Genomic DNA, 16,299 nt, shown 5'->3' with positions numbered 1-16,299 from the left:
TCCTCACCAGGTCCACAGTACAGAACAGTACACTATGCACCTATACTATAGGATCCTTGACTTGTCATTTTCCTGTTCCCAGATTGATCCATTCTAGCAGAGTGATCTTCACATCTTTTGAAAAACAGACTACGGTTTCTGAGAAATAACGTATAGCTATGAAATCCAGTTTTCCACTGGACAGGGAGAAAAGAGAAGGAGAGAGAAAGGAAAAAAGAGAGCAAGAGATAAACACTCATACTTCCACACCACACACACATGTCCTGCATACACACACACACACACACACGTCCTGCACACACACACACACACACACACACGTCCTGACACACACACACACACACACACACACACACACACACACACACACACACACACACACACACACACACACACACACACACACACACACACACGTCTGCACATTCCAAACACACACACTTTTCCACATGCTCACACATGCACCCACACGACAGAGCTGCTACAGGGTAACTCACAGACAGGCAGACGGGGGGGGATTATACATGGATGGACAGGTTGATTGACAGCTTGGACACAGAAGTGATTAGACAGGTGGAGGTCCGGAGTAGCCCCTCCCTGGCGTGGTATTGGTTGGGTCCGCGATGAGGACTATGGGATGAGGGCTATGGATCTGTCCCTTAGTCCACTGAGCCGGGGTGCAGGCTGAGGACGGGGGGGTCCAAGCAGGTGGGGGAGTAGCTGAGGTGGGGTTCTTTGATCCACAGTAAGGGGGCGCCGTTCTTGCTCTCCTGGGATTTGCTGTGTCTGCGGCTCTTGTAGCGCACCAGGAGCACGGCAATGATGAGGATGCCGAAGATGGGGAACGGGTAGAAGAAGACAAAGTAGAAGAGAGAGTCGTTGGAGCATACCACCGACTGCAGGGTGGAGACTGTGTGGAGAGAGAGAGAATGGGGGGAGGGAGAGAGGGAGAGAGGGCGGAGAGAAGACAGAATGAGAAAGAGAGAAAGAAAATAGGGAGAAGGGTAAGGTAGAGAGAACAGAGAATTGGATGGGAGTGTGATACGGATGAAAAGATGACATCAATGGAGAGCATTCCATTATGGTGTAGTTTGATATTTGTTTGGCATGCTACTTTTAGCAGCCTACACCATAGCTGTGACTGTAAGTACTACCTCAAACACCAGAATCATCAGTAAGATCAGCACAAGCCAATGATCTCATATTTCGTCTCTAGAATAATAATGATACAAATGGGAAGAGTTGGTTGGCCAGGGTTGCTGTTAAACACTTTGTTACAAATGTATTTGTGAAAAAAACACTTGTCTTGGAAAAACACTTTGCAGCTGAAATGTCAACAACAATAATACGTCTCCATTCTATCGCATTGTCTTTACTTTTCTAGCCCCAGGACATTGTCATTCACCATTGGTACTATCTGTTTTATTTCTAAAAGCACTACAGAAATGTATTCATTGATTTACCCTGCTGGATCACGTTGACGATGGTGACATCAGAGTTGTTGGTTGCCAGGCGATACCAGGCGTTGCGGGGGTTGAGTAGCCACTCCTCCACATGACAGTAGTAGCGCCCGGCATCAGCGGGTCGCGCCCCCTGGATAGTCAGACTGTAGAGGTCAGAGGTCGTCCTCTCAAACTGCAGGCGTGAGTTAGGCCCCGCCTCCTCGATTGGGCTACAGTTCCCGTTCCCGAACACGGCGTCGTGTCCGATGGAGAACACACAGGCCCGGTTTCCCTCGTCAACATCCCCCGGTTCTTCCTCCTCAGAGCGCATGGAGGAGTGCTCCACATACCAGGACACGGAGAAACGGGAGTCTCTGGAGGACTGGGAGGGAATGCTACAGCCCAACCGGATGGAACTGGACTGGGACACGGTGATGTTAGACTCGGACTCCTCCACCTGTAACCGCACCTCTGCACAGAGAGAGGAGGGAAGAAAATGTAAAGTCACTTCTTGGGGCAGAACAGCTAAATAATTGTCCTGCCTTGAATCAGAAAACTTCACACTGAACGATAGATGTCGATGTGATTCAAAACATTATGCACTTTAAAACTTCAATACGCATAATTGAAAACACAGTCATAAGCTCAGTAGATAGCAAAATCTCTTTCGCTGTCAATTTTACGTTCCCAACTACCCCCAGATGCACAATCCAAAATCCTCGAAAATTAGACTAACAGGATTAGTGACCCCATCAGCTGTCCGTGGCCTTTCCAGTCCTTGGTTCCCCTCCAGGGCCGGGCCTGCCTCTTAGAGGCTTCTAGCCCAGGGGGAGAGTGTCTGTATGGGATGGCTACACTCCTACAGGGCCTGCACACTGACCCAGTTACAACAAGTAAAAAAAGAACTGAACTTAAAAAGACTGATAGATCAGGCTGTTCACAGACTGTAATGTTTCCTCTGGTTAAAAAAGGAGAGGAAGCTGGCAGACAGACAGACAGAGAAGGGGAGAGCTGGCATCTCGATCTCGTCTTATCTCCCTGTTCTTCTGACAGAGAACCATTTCCGTCTGACTTCCTGGGTGACTGCATTCTTTAGCACCTTAATGAGACTTTCCTAACGGCCCCCTGGGAAATCAAGCCTGGAAGTTTGCCACCCACCTTTATATATTTATATAGTACATGTATAACTATATATGGAATAAGAGCTCCCTGATATGGTGTTTGATAATAATAACCCAATCCCCTGGTGAGCCTTGGGATCCCGAAGGCACATCTTACCTCTGAGAAACACAGAGGTAAGATACAACAAAAAAAAAAACATGAAAGTGATTCACTGATATGCACACACACGCAATCATGCATACACACAGTCACACACATGCACAAACACACACTTGGGTCGCTGTGAGTTGAAAGCAACAAACAGATATATGTATGTGTGTCACAGTGTATATGCGTGTCAAAGTGTGTGTATGTGTGTGTGTGTTCTAGCATTAATTCAATTGGAGGAGTAGTGTCCACTTTGCTGCTTAAATAAAAGATGAGCGCTGTTGCTCCCTGCCCAGCTTCAGCCCTTCTGTCTGACCTTCATGTTGCAGTCGGGCAGATGCCACGGACACCCGCACATTTCACCCTGCATTTATAATGCCCTGCTCACAGGACCCCTGGCACAACAGATGCTTTCAGAGATGTTACGGGGAGGGGTGGGGAAAGGGGGGTTACCCATGTTTGTCTGTAAACAGTCAAATAAAATAAAATAGTATTTGTCAGAGGCGCCGAATACAACGGGTGTAGACTTTGCCATGAAATGCTTGTTTATGAGCCCTTCCCAACGATGCAGAGCTATATACAGGGAGTACCAGTACCATATCAATGTGCAGGGGTACGAGGTATTTGAGCTAGATATGTACATGCGGGCAGGGTAATGTTACTAGGTATCAGGATAGATAATAGTATGAGGAAAATAAAGAATGGTGTCGCAGCAGCAAATGATGAGTGTAAAAAGTATGTGTGTTTGTTTTGTGTCAGTATGTAGGGCAGATAGTCCACAGTGTGAGGGGAGGAGATTGGGGGGGCATGGGGTGTAGACAGTGGGAGGGGGACTTGGAGGTGTGTAGAGGACATGGTGGGATCAGGGTTAGTGGGTTGGAGGTGTGTAGAGGACATGGTGGGGTCAGGGTTAGTGGGTTGGAGGTGAGTAGAGGACATGGTGGGGTCAGGGTTAGTGGGTTGGAGGTGAGTAGAGGACATGGTGGGGTCAGGGTTAGTGGGTTGGAGGTGAGTAGAGGACATGGTGGGGTCAGGGTTAGTGGGTTGGAGGTGTGTAGAGGACATGGTGGGATCAGGGTTAGTGGGTTGGAGGTGTGTAGAGGACATGCTGGGGTCAGGGTTAGTGGGTTGGAGGTGAGTAGAGGACATGGTGGGGTCAGGGTTAGTGGGTTGGAGGTGAGTAGAGGACATGGTGGGGTCAGGGTTAGTGGGTTGGAGGTGAGTAGAGGACATGGTGGGGTCAGGGTTAGTGGGTTGGAGGTGTGTAGAGGACATGCTGGGGTCAGGGTTAGTGGGTTGGAGGTGAGTAGAGGACATGGTGGGGTCAGGGTTAGTGGGTTGGAGGTGTGTAGAGGACATGCTGGGGTCAGGGTTAGTGGGTTGGAGGTGAGTAGAGGACATGGTGGGGTCAGGGTTAGTGGGTTGGAGGTGAGTAGAGGACATGGTGGGGTCAGGGTTAGTGGGTTGGAGGTGAGTAGAGGACATGGTGGGGTCAGGGTTAGTGGGTTGGAGGTGAGTAGAGGACATGGTGGGGTCAGGGTTAGTGGGTTGGAGGTGAGTAGAGGACATGGTGGGGTCAGGGTTAGTGGGTTGGAGGTGAGTAGAGGACATGGTGGGGTCAGGGTTAGTGGGTTGGAGGTGAGTAGAGGACATGGTGGGGTCAGGGTTAGTGGGTTGGAGGTGAGTAGAGGACATGGTGGGGTCAGGGTTAGTGGGTTGGAGGTGAGTAGAGGACATGGTGGGGTCAGGGTTAGTGGGTTGGAGGTGAGTAGAGGACATGGTGGGGTCAGGGTTAGTGGGTTGGAGGTGAGTAGAGGATATGGTGGGGTCAGGGTTAGTGGGTTGGAGGTGTGTAGAGGACATGGTGGGGTCAGGGTTAGTGGGTTGGAGGTGAGTAGAGGACATGGTGGGGTCAGGGTTAGTGGGTTGGAGGTGAGTAGAGGACATGCTGGGGTCAGGGTTAGTGGGTTGGAGGTGAGTAGAGGACATGCTGGGGTCAGGGTTAGTGGGTTGGAGGTGTGTAGAGGACATGCTGGGGTCAGGGTTAGTGGGTTGGAGGTGAGTAGAGGACATGGTGGGGTCAGGGTTAGTGGGTTGGAGGTGAGTAGAGGACATGGTGGGGTCAGGGTTAGTGGGTTGGAGGTGAGTAGAGGACATGGTGGGGTCAGGGTTAGTGGGTTGGAGGTGAGTAGAGGACATGCTGGGATCAGGGTTAGTGGGTTGGAGGTGAGTAGAGGACATGCTGGGATCAGGGTTAGTGGGTTGGAGGTGAGTGAGGGTGTGTGGGGTCGCAGTTCTGTTGGGGAGTCAGAGGCATAACATTGATGGGCATTAGGGGTTGGAGGGGTGGACAGGTGGGTTATGCCCCTCAGCTCTAGTGCCAGGCTATGCCCATCTGTGCCAGCTGGCACCAGAGCCACAACGTCCGCTCTGCCACCTGAGCTCTGCCCAGGGCAGTTGATGTGGTCATCAGAGCGAGACGGCCTTGAGGACAGGGGGAGAGTAGAGAGGGAAGGGTTGTTAGGCACAACTGGTCACTGCTAGGAGGTGACTGAACTACATGGGTCAAGAACAGCTACTGTTAACCACAGAGAAAGACAGAGAGAGAGAGAGAGACAGAGAGACAGTGACCGAGAGAGGGAGAGAGTGACCGAGAGAGAGAGACAGTGACCGAGAGAGAGAGACAGAGAGAGATACAGAGAGAGAGAAAGAGACACAGAGAGAGAGAGAGACACAGAGAGAGACACAGAGACAGAGAGACTGGGCTCTTGCTATATCTTTTGGGAAGATATGTGTGTGAAGGCTGAGGAGTCCTGTGCCAGTTTGTACCAGCCTCCCTCCCCTGATCCCACCTTCCCTCTTTGTCCTCACCTGGCTGTCTGACGAGGACCTGTGTGAAGCCTGAGGAGTCCCGTGCCAGTCTGTACCAGGCTCCGTCTGGATCTGTGAGCCACTCCTCCACCAGGCAGTAGTATGTCCCAGAGTCGCTGCTCTCTGCCCTGTTCAGTGTCAGCGCATACAGCTGTGGCAACATCCTCTCTGCCTGCACCCGCCGCCTCAACCTCTCCTCGTCTGCGTACGCGCCATACTCAAATGCGCCTGAGCGCTCAATCCTCAGCAGGAGCTCGTCGGCCTCGGCACCCGTCGCGCGGCGCACGTACCAAAGCACGGCATGCTGGGAGTCGGTGCTGGTCTGGGAGGCCACGGAGCAGTTGACTCGCACACGGCTGTCCTCCAGGTAGACCAGGGACTGGTTGGTCTTCTGCACACGCAGCTTAGACACTGTGGAGAAGAGGGGGAGGGAGGGAGGGAGGGAGGGAGGGAGAGAGGGAGGGAGGGAGGGAGGGAGAGGGAGGGAGGGAGGGAGGGAGAGGGGGAGGGAGGGAGGGAGGGAGGGAGAGGGAGGGACAGGTAGAGAGGAATGGAGGGGGAGGGGGAGGAGAGAGAGAAGTTATTTCAACAATAATTTCCCTATTTATAGAAACAAGTGAATGCTGGTGACAGGTATACAATGCAATTTCTGTTTGACAGACGTGTCGAGGCTGTCTTCATTTCCTGCTGAACAGGAGAGGATATTAGTGTGTGGGCAGAGGACAGAGAGAAACAGCGGGAGGGAGGGAGAGGATGGCTGCTTGAATAAGTTCGAAGGGAGGAGTAGGGAAGAATCAGTTTAATAGTGAGAGGGGGAAAGATGGATATAGGGAGAGATGAAGGAATCTGGGCTGTGGGAGAAAGAGAAGAAGAGATGGAGAGAGGGAGAGATGAAGGAATCCGGGCTGTGGGAGAAACAAGAAGAAGAGAAGGAGCGAGGGAGAGATGAAGGAATCCGGGCTGTGGGAGAAAGAGAAGAAGAGAAGGAGCGAGGGAGAGATGAAGGAACCCGGGCTGTGGGAGAAAGAGAAGAGATGGAGAGATGAAGGAATCCGGGCTGTGGGAGAAAGAGAAGAGATGGAGAGATGAAGGAATCCGGGCTGTGGGAGAAAGAGAAGAAGAGATGGAGAGATGAAGGAATCTGGGCTGTGGGAGAAAGAGAAGAAGAGAGGGAGAGATGAAGGAATCCGGGCTGTGGGAGAAAGAGAAGAAGAGATGGAGAGATGAAGGAATCCGGGCTGTGGGAGAAAGAGATGGAGAGAGGGAGAGATGAAGGAATCCGGGCTGTGGGAGAAAGAGAAGAAGAGATGGAGAGATGAAGGAATCCGGGCTGTGGGAGAAAGAGAAGAGATGGAGAGATGAAGGAATCCGGGCTGTGGGAGAAAGAAGAAGAAGAGATGGACAGAGGGAGAGATGAAGGAATCCGGGCTGTGGGAGAAAGAGAAGAAGAGATGGAGAGATGAAGGAATCCGGGCTGTGGGAGAAAGAGAAGAAGAGAGGGAGAGATGAAGGAATCCGGGCTGTGGGAGAAAGAAGAAGAAGAGATGGAGAGATGAAGGAATCCGGGCTGTGGGAGAAAGAGAAGAAGAGATGGAGAGATGAAGGAATCTGGGCTGTGGGAGAAAGAGAAGAAGAGATGGAGAGATGAAGGAATCCGGGCTGTGGGAGAAAGAAGAAGAAGAGATGGAGAGATGAAGGAATCCGGGCTGTGGGAGAAAGAGATGGAGAGAGGGAGAGATGAAGGAATCCGGGCTGTGGGAGAAAGAGAAGAAGAGATGGAGAGATGAAGGAATCCGGGCTGTGGGAGAAAGAAGAAGAAGAGATGGAGAGATGAAGGAATCCGGGCTGTGGGAGAAAGAAGAAGAGATGGAGAGATGAAGGAATCCGGGCTGTGGGAGAAAGAGAAGAAGAGATGGAGAGATGAAGGAATCCGGGCTGTGGGAGAAAGAAGAAGAAGAGATGGAGAGATGAAGGAATCCGGGCTGTGGGAGAAAGAAGAAGAAGAGATGGAGAGATGAAGGAATCTGGGCTGTGGGAGAAAGAAGAAGAGATGGAGAGATGAAGGAATCCGGGCTGTGGGAGAAAGAAGAAGAAGAGATGGAGAGATGAAGGAATCCGGGCTGTGGGAGAAAGAAGAAGAGATGGAGAGGAGCGAGAGATGAAGGAATCCGGGCTGTGGGGGTAAGATACTTGTGGGAGTTAGAGGGAGTTAGAGAGGGAGATATGGAGGGAGTACTAGAATAAGATGTCAGGGAGGTGTGATATTAGATTAGCTACATCAGGTATGACCAACTGGGTGTGTCTCACAGTGGGAGAGGCTTTAGGAGAGGAAACACAGCTTGTACACACAAACACACACCTTGACTGAGCCCCATTCTATCACTTCATGTGCCCTCAAATCCTCAAACATTTCAACAGCTGCACCATTGAGAGCATCTTGACTGGCTGCATCACCGCTTGGTATGGCAATAGCAATGCCCTCAATCACATGGCGCTACAGAGGGTGGTGCGGACAGCCCAGTACATGACTGGGGCCGAACTCCCTGCCATCCAGGACCACTATATCATGCTGTGTGAAAGGAAGGCCCGGAAAATCATTAAAAACTCTTTTTTTCCAAGCCATAGAATGTTCTCTCTGCTTCCGCACGGCAAGTGGTACCGGTGCATCAAGTCTGACATCAACAGGCTCCAGAACAGCTTCTAAGACTGCTAAATAAATAGCTAACAAAATGGCTACACTGTCTACCCTTGTATTTTTGCACTGTCTCTTTTCACACTCACAGGGCAGTGCACACTCAAACACACACACAAACACTCACTTCATAATTTGCTCTCACACACAAAATATGCACATACATTTAGAGTGACTCTACACACATGCGCACCCACTCACATACAATCATCATATATGCTGCTGCTACTATGTTTATTTTACATCCTGATGCCTAGTCACCTTCCCCCTATACATATAGTTGAAGTCGGAAGTTTACATACACTTAGGTTGGAGTCATTAAAACTCGTTTTTTCAACCACTCCACACATTTCTTGTTAACAAACTATAGTTTTGGCAAGTCGGTTAGGACATCGACTTTGTGTATGACAAGTAATTTTTCCAACAATTGTTTACAGATTATTTCACTTATAATTCACTGTATCACAATTCCAGTGGGTCAGAAGTTTACATACACTAAGTTGACTGTGCTTTTAAACAGCTCGGAAAATTCCAGAAAATGATGTCATGGCTTTAGAAGCTTCTGATAGGCTAATTGACATCATTTGAGTCAATTGGAAGTGTACCTGTGGATGTATTTCAAGGCCAACCTTCAAAGTCAGTGCCTCTTTGCTTGACATCATGGGAAAATCAAAAGAAATCAACCAATACCTCAGAAAAAAAATTGTAGACCTCCACAAGTCTGGTTCATCCTTGGGAGCAATTTCCAAATGCCTGAAGGTACCACGTTCATCTGTACAAACAATAGTATGCAAGTAATAACACCATGGGAACACGCAGCCGTCATACCGCTCAGGAAGGATACGCGTTCTGTCTCCTAGAGATGAGCGTACTTTGGTGCAAAAAAATGCAAATCAATCCCAGAACAACAGCAAAGGACCTTGTGAAGGTGCTGGAGGAAACAGGTACAAAAGTATCTAAATATTGACACTTTGGGCCCAATTTGGATATTTTCACTTAGGGGGGTACCCACTTTTGTTGCCAGCGGTTTAGACATTAATGGCTGTGTGTTGAGTTATTTTGAGGGGACAGCAAATGTACACTGTTATACAAGCTGTACACTCACTACTTTACATTGTAGCAAAGGGTCATTTCTTCAGTGTTGTCACATGAAAAGATATACTCAAATATTTACAAAAATGTGAGGGGTGTACTCACTTTTGTGAGATACTGTATGTAAACTTCCAACTTCAACTGTATCTACCTCTATCACCAGTATCCCTGCACATTGTAAATATGGTACTGAAACTGACTGACCCTGTATATAGTATGCTTACTTACTTTCTCATATTCTTCTTATTTATATTTTGTGTGTTTTTGTTCTACTTTGTTATTTTTAATATTACGTTGTTATTGATTACTGCATTGTTGGGTTTAGAGTTTGCAAAGGCATTTCACTGTACTTGAAACCATTGAAACATAACACATTAATAACTGACAAGTCACACATGAAAAGGTAAGTTGTTAATGTAAAATAAAACCAACCTCACTTGAACACTAGGGCATGAAGCCACTTCAACACAGATAGAGGCTTGTTAGTAAGACACACTTCTCTATTGCCTGTGTTAAGCCTTGACAGAACCGACTGCCTGGAGTCACAACCATCTGCCTACAGAATTTCACCCTTACTCACAGATTGGTGAATGCGCTTGTGTGTGTGTGTGTGTGAGCTAGCATTTGGCCGCACTCTTAGTATTTTCACAGCTAAAAGGCATCTCCGGGCCTTCTCCCCTCTCCACAATGTCGGGCCCTCTCCCCTCTCCACAGTGCCGGGCCCTCTCCCCTCTCCACAGTGCCGGGCCCTCTCCCCTCTCCACAATGTCGGGCCCTCTCCCCTCTCCACAGTGCCGGGCCCTCTCCCCTCTCCACAGTGCCGGGCCCTCTTCCCTCTCCACAGTGCCGGGCCCTCTCCCCTCTCCACAGTGCCGGGCCCTCTCCCCTCTCCACAGTGCCGGGCCCTCTCCCCTCTCCACAGTGCCGGGCCCTCTCCCCTCTCCACAGGGCCGGGCCCTCTCCCCGCTCCACAGTGCCGGGCCCTCTCCCCTCTCCACAGGGCCGGGCCCTCTCCCATCTCCACAGGGCCGGGCCCTCTCCCCTCTCCACAGGGCCGGGCCCTCTCCCCTCTCCACAGGGCCGGGCCCTCTCCCCTCTCCACAGTGCCGGGCCCTCTCCCCTCTCCACAGTGCTGGGCCCTCCAGTGAGTTCTGAAATTAGTCATCATTAGCTGGCTCCACACTGGAGAGACTCGTCTGAACACCGACAATCACTCCAGCCAGAATTACAGTCAAACCCCCCGGAATCCTGCCAATCGTCCTCCGGGAGAGAATAACCTCAGTATCTCCTGGAGTGGAACCGTGCTGGTTTTGATTGGCACAGGACAAAGCACAGCGCTGTTTATCCCCATTTGAAGTTAGACTCCATTAGAAAAAGAGGAGACTGTGGAGGTTGAAAGCCTGTTGCCTTTGACCAGTCTTTACAGAAAGGCCTGTTCAAAGCCTGACCAATTACCAGCCATTCAAGCCCATTATGGCACATTATAACCCCTGATGAAGGCATTATAAGTCATCATGAGTGTTGAAACGGGTCCAATGACCTCAGCTCCATAGGAAGAAATCCATATGTGCTGTTTAGAAGATATGGGCAACTGAAAGCCTTTTCGCACTGCAGAGAGAGACGGAGACTACGCACCAGGACCAGTCTCTCACTCACACACACACACACACACACACACACACACACACACACACACACACACACACACACACACACACACACACACACACACACACGTGTTCAGTGGCATTTAAAATGAGGTTGTCTTCAACAGGAAGAGGCAGAGCACAGGGCTGTAGAGTACATGAACTGGGAACATGATGTGCGTACTGTACGTGTGAGGCTCTCTCTCTCTCTGTGTGTGTGTGTACCTGTTTTCCTACCTCATCAGGAACCTAATGTCCGAACAATTCACCCGAATGTCCTGACAAAGTAGGGAACAATAACTTTTTTGTCCTGAATGTTCTGAATTTATTCAAATGCTATTTTAAGCTTAAAAGTTAGGGTTAAGGTTAGAGTCTCTCTGTGTGTGTGTGTGTGTGTGTGTGTGTGTGTGTGTGTGTGTGTGTTAATGCTTTGGGAATAGAGCATGCTGTTCAATCATGCATCTGTAACAAGGCCATACATCATGTATGGGTACTGCCAATTCCCTTTACAGCTGAATTCTTACATTTATCTGTATGCCTGTGTGTGTTTCAGAGAGTCTGTCAATGTCTATGTTAAGTGTGTTTGGGTGTTCTGCGCGAGTGTGTTTCTTTAATGAGTCTCGTGGGTACCAAACCAAAGTAAGACAAATCCATAATTGGAAACACTTGTCATCTCCTTTCTGCATTAGCTGGTGTGTCACTCAAACCCAGGCCCTATGCCTTTATGTGTTTCTGTGCTCAACAGGCTCTGAGGTTTGTTCTACTCTCCCTCTCAGCTCTGTGTGATCTCTCCCCAGTGCAAGAGATAGTGAGTGCTGCTGGGATCCTGTGTATGATTTATGTCCCTTCGAGACCTCCGTACTTTTTACTACTGTCAGTGAAAGGGGCGGATTCTGGGAATTGGGAGCCAATCCGATGCTAGATGGTGTAGATGAGGAAGAGATGATCATATTAGAAGTTAACCTTGAACTTTAATGTTGCCATCGCACTTCCCTCCACGCTAGTTTCCAGGGCAACCCCATCTCCCTGGGCGACCAACGGCATGGCCAGAATACCTGAAGGAGTCCTGCTGGGTCTCCCAGTCAGGGAGCAGACCCAATTAAACACTGCCAGAGAGCACTGCCATCGCCAGGCACGATTAAACAAACAGTTAATTAACATTCAGCCCCTGACTCTCCAAAAACAGAGCGAGTGTTCTCTCTTTGTTGGAAAATTAAACGAGCAAGTAAACAAATGTTTGAAAAGCCTACCCCCTCCCTGAGTGTGTCCAGTTTGTCGTCAGAAGGCGTTAATTGTGGCGTGTTGCTGCAGAGCCCAGATAATGCTTACTTTTATTCCCCCTTATTTACCAGTGGCATAAAGCACACAATAACCACAATCACAGAACCATTCACATCAAGAAGAAAGGCAGGAAAACAAGCTTTGTGACGGCCGCATGCACGCATTCCCTCTTCACTCTCCTCATAGCTATATGCCACAACGCGGCGAGGTGGTTGAACAGATGAAAACGTCTTGGGGAGGTATTTTACGGTCCAGGGGGTGGGGAGGAAAGTGTACTGTTAAGGCTGTGCTCTGCAGTATCTCTCCAACCTCTCACCATCACTCACTAGCAGTCTAATCAGAACACCGCCTATCTGTCTGTCTGCCTGAACTGAATGACACAACATCAATTACAATTCTCAGACCGGTGCAAAACAGCCCAACTATAGGGATGTGGAGTATTAAATACTACGCAGGAAAGAAACCTTCCAGCATTCATCCAGACGGCCATCTCAACCAGTGTCAGTTCTGATTAGGGCAATTCCACGTTAACAGAGTGACACAGACTAAGATGTTTCACTTTAAAATGGATGTTAAACAAAAACCAATGATTGCAGAGTTAAACAAACCACACAACTCTATGCAGAAGGACTACTTTTAACAATTTCCACATCTTCTGTAGAAAGTGTTAAAAGTAGTCATTGTGCATAGAGTTGTGTGGTTTGTTTAACATACATTTTAAAGTGAAAAATCAGATTACTGTTAGCGTGGAATTGCCCATTACGCAATAGGTCATTCTGAGAGTTTCCATCTCTGTTCAGATGTAGACTGTTGCACTCCCTAGGTCGATATCTCATCTCAATCTCCTTCCATCGCTCTCCTTCTCTGTCGGTCTGTCCAACTGTATCTCTCTCTAACCCCTTCCTCTCACTCCATCTCGCTCTCCTTCTCTGTCGGTCTGTCCAACTCTATCTCTCTCTAACCCCTTCCTCTCACTCCATCTCGCTCTTGTGCTCTCCACCTCCCTCTGCTGTCTCCATCTCTCTTTCTCATCCCTCCATCTCTCAATCTCTCACCACTCCTCTCTCCATCTCTCACACCGTTTCTCTCTCTCTAACCCCTGCTGCTGTCTGTCCCAGACACCGTGCCCCTGCCAATCACAGCCTGTCTCATCACCTGTCAGAACATGAATATTCAGAATGCTCACCTACGGGGTCATGCATATTCATGAGGCTCCGATGAAGAGCTCATACAGGAGGTGGTGTCAGTCCCTGGTTCACATTTTGCTGCTCAGTCTTAAATAGTGTTTTCTGCGCTTTATGATCATTCATCTGAAAAGACTTGACAGCTGGAAACATTGGATACATTGTATGCATAATTCAGAGGTGTTGGGTTAAATGCGGAAGACACATTTCGGTTGAATGCATTCAGTTGTGCAACTGACTAGGTATCCCCTTTCCCAATATTGCCCCACTATATAGAAAATAGGGTGCCATTTGGGACAAAGACAATATGATTACTCCCCATTCAGCCTAGGGGCCTGCTAGCATCTCTCCACCTACACAGGCCTTTTGATGAGTGATGCTTCAGTCACAGTTTCTAAACTCAAGAGGAGCAACATCGTGAGACTTCCGGGAACGCTTGCAAAGTAGACCATTAGATCTGTCAACAAGAGAAATTACAAATTATTCCTTAGTTGTTCATTTTCTCGAAATCAACCTAGAGTCGAGCCAATGTCTTAAGTAGTTGAACATGTTATTTCTCCAACCTTGTGAAAGTGACAAAGTGACACGTTTTCATTTTCGTCAAAAACAGTTAGACCAGATGACGTGTTTCTGCACGTGATCATAGCTAGCCAACGTCGCCATGATAGGACCTACACGCATGATCTGGGATTTCTGTTGGAGAAGCAGTTTCTGCCTATCTTCATACTGTACTGTCTTTGCTTCACTATTTCAGGCCTACAAGTCCTCATGTCATTGTGGCAGTGGGGAAGAATCAAGTCACAGAAAAGAGACAGAGGACATGAAGATGAGAACTAGAAAATTAATGAAAAAGGTAGATTAATGAAAAAAGAAGAGAGGAGCAGCACAGGGTGAGGAGAGAGGAGTGAGAACAGGAGAGAGAAGCAGCACAGGGTGAAGAGAGGAGTGAGAACAGGAGAGAGAAGCAGCACAGGGTGAAGAGAGGAGTGAGAACAGGAGAGAGAAGCAGCACAGGGTGAAGAGAGGAGTGAGAACAGGAGAGAGAAGCAGCACAGGGTGAAGAGAGAGGAGTGAGAACAGGAGAGAGAAGCAGCACAGGGTGAAGAGAGGAGTGAGAACAGGAGAGAGAAGCAGCACAGGGTGAAGAGAGAGGAATGAGAACAGGAGAGAGAAGCAGCACAGGGTGAAGAGAGAGGAGTGAGAACAGGAGAGAGAAGCAGCACAGGGTGAAGATAGAGGAGTGAGAACAGGAGAGAGAAGCAGCACAGGGTGAAGAGAGAGGAGTGAGAACAGGAGAGAGAAGCAGCACAGGGTGAAGAGAGAGGAGTGAGAACAGGAGAGAGAAGCAGCACAGGGTGAAGAGAGAGGAGTGAGAACAGGAGAGAGAAGCAGCACAGGGTAAAGAGAGGAATGAGAACAGGAGAGAGAAGCAGCACAGGGTGAAGAGAGGAGTGAGAACAGGAGAGAGAAGCAGCACAGGGTGAAGAGAGAGGAGTGAGAACAGGAGAGAGAAGCAGCACAGGGTGAAGAGAGGAGTGAGAACAGGAGAGAGAAGCAGCACAGGGTGAAGAGAGAGGAGTGAGAACAGGAGAGAGAAGCAGCACAGGGTGAAGAGAGGAGTGAGAACAGGAGAGAGAAGCAGCACAGGGTGAAGAGAGAGGAGTGAGAACAGGAGAGAGAAGCAGCACAGGGTGAAGAGAGGAGTGAGAACAGGAGAGAGAAGCAGCACAGGGTGAAGAGAGAGGAGTGAGAACAGGAGAGAGAAGCAGCACAGGGTGAAGAGAGAGGAGTGAGAAGCAGCACAGGGTGAAGAGAGGAGTGAGAACAGGAGAGAGAAGCAGCACAGGGTGAAGAGAGAGGAGTGAGAACAGGAGAGAGAAGCAGCACAGGGTGAAGAGAGAGGAGTGAGAACAGGAGAGAGAAGCAGCACAGGGTGAAGAGAGGAGTGAGAACAGGAGAGAGAAGCAGCACAGGGTGAAGAGAGAGGAATGAGAACAGGAGAGAGAAGCAGCACAGGGTGAAGAGAGAGGAGTGAGAACAGGAGAGAGAAGCAGCACAGGGTGAAGATAGAGGAGTGAGAACAGGAGAGAGAAGCAGCACAGGGTGAAGAGAGAGGAGTGAGAACAGGAGAGAGAAGCAGCACAGGGTGAAGAGAGGAATGAGAACAGGAGAGAGAAGCAGCACAGGGTGAAGAGAGAGGAGTGAGAACAGGAGAGAGAAGCAGCACAGGGTAAAGAGAGGAATGAGAACAGGAGAGAGAAGCAGCACAGGGTGAAGAGAGGAGTGAGAACAGGAGAGAGAAGCAGCACAGGGTGAAGAGAGAGGAGTGAGAACAGGAGAGAGAAGCAGCACAGGGTGAAGAGAGAGGAGTGAGAACAGGAGAGAGAAGCAGCACAGGGTGAAGAGAGAGGAATGAGAACAGGAGAGAGAAGCAGCACAGGGTGAAGAGAGAGGAGTGAGAACAGGAGAGAGAAGCAGCACAGGGTGAAGAGAGAGGAGTGAGAACAGGAGACAGAAGTAGCAAAGAGAAAAGAAAGGAAGTAAGAAGGAGCATGGGGAAATAGCGGATGAAGGGAAGCTAAAGAAAAGAAAGAAAAAAAACATGGGGAGAGAGTTCTCCTGGGAGGATTTGGGACCAGCGGGGGGCTCTTGGGTCTCCACTCAGGGAGGCTTAACATTTTAAACCCAGCCCGCTCCTCCGTTAGCATTAGTCTAGCCACAGGCTGAGTCCCAGAGGGATGTAGGGGGTCAAGAGCTCAGACACACTCTCATCCCCCAGGACGGCTCACCAGCTGGGCCACTTCTCCCTGCTGCTCAGCCCT

At 49.3% G+C, this 16,299-nt stretch overlaps 1 protein-coding gene across 1 annotated transcript in view; it reads right to left on the bottom strand.

Moving 5' to 3' along the window:
• Nucleotides 1–392: 392 nt before the first annotated feature.
• The window catches only part of LOC106586624 (immunoglobulin superfamily member 3), a 135,115-nt gene continuing 119,208 nt past the window's right edge, over nucleotides 393–16,299 (bottom strand). Inside the window, exons 7-9 of the mRNA XM_014174111.2 lie at nucleotides 5,583–5,993; nucleotides 1,464–1,913; nucleotides 393–910 (exon numbers count right to left, since the gene is read on the bottom strand). Coding sequence (XP_014029586.1) covers nucleotides 660–910; nucleotides 1,464–1,913; nucleotides 5,583–5,993 — 1,112 coding nt within the window. The 3' untranslated portion in view covers nucleotides 393–659. The remainder of the gene's footprint in view (nucleotides 911–1,463; nucleotides 1,914–5,582; nucleotides 5,994–16,299) is intronic.

This window comes from Salmo salar, chromosome ssa25 (genome assembly GCF_905237065.1).
Source record: "Salmo salar chromosome ssa25, Ssal_v3.1, whole genome shotgun sequence".
NCBI lineage: Eukaryota > Metazoa > Chordata > Actinopteri > Salmoniformes > Salmonidae > Salmo > Salmo salar.
This window is presented reverse-complemented; position numbering and strand designations above follow the sequence as displayed.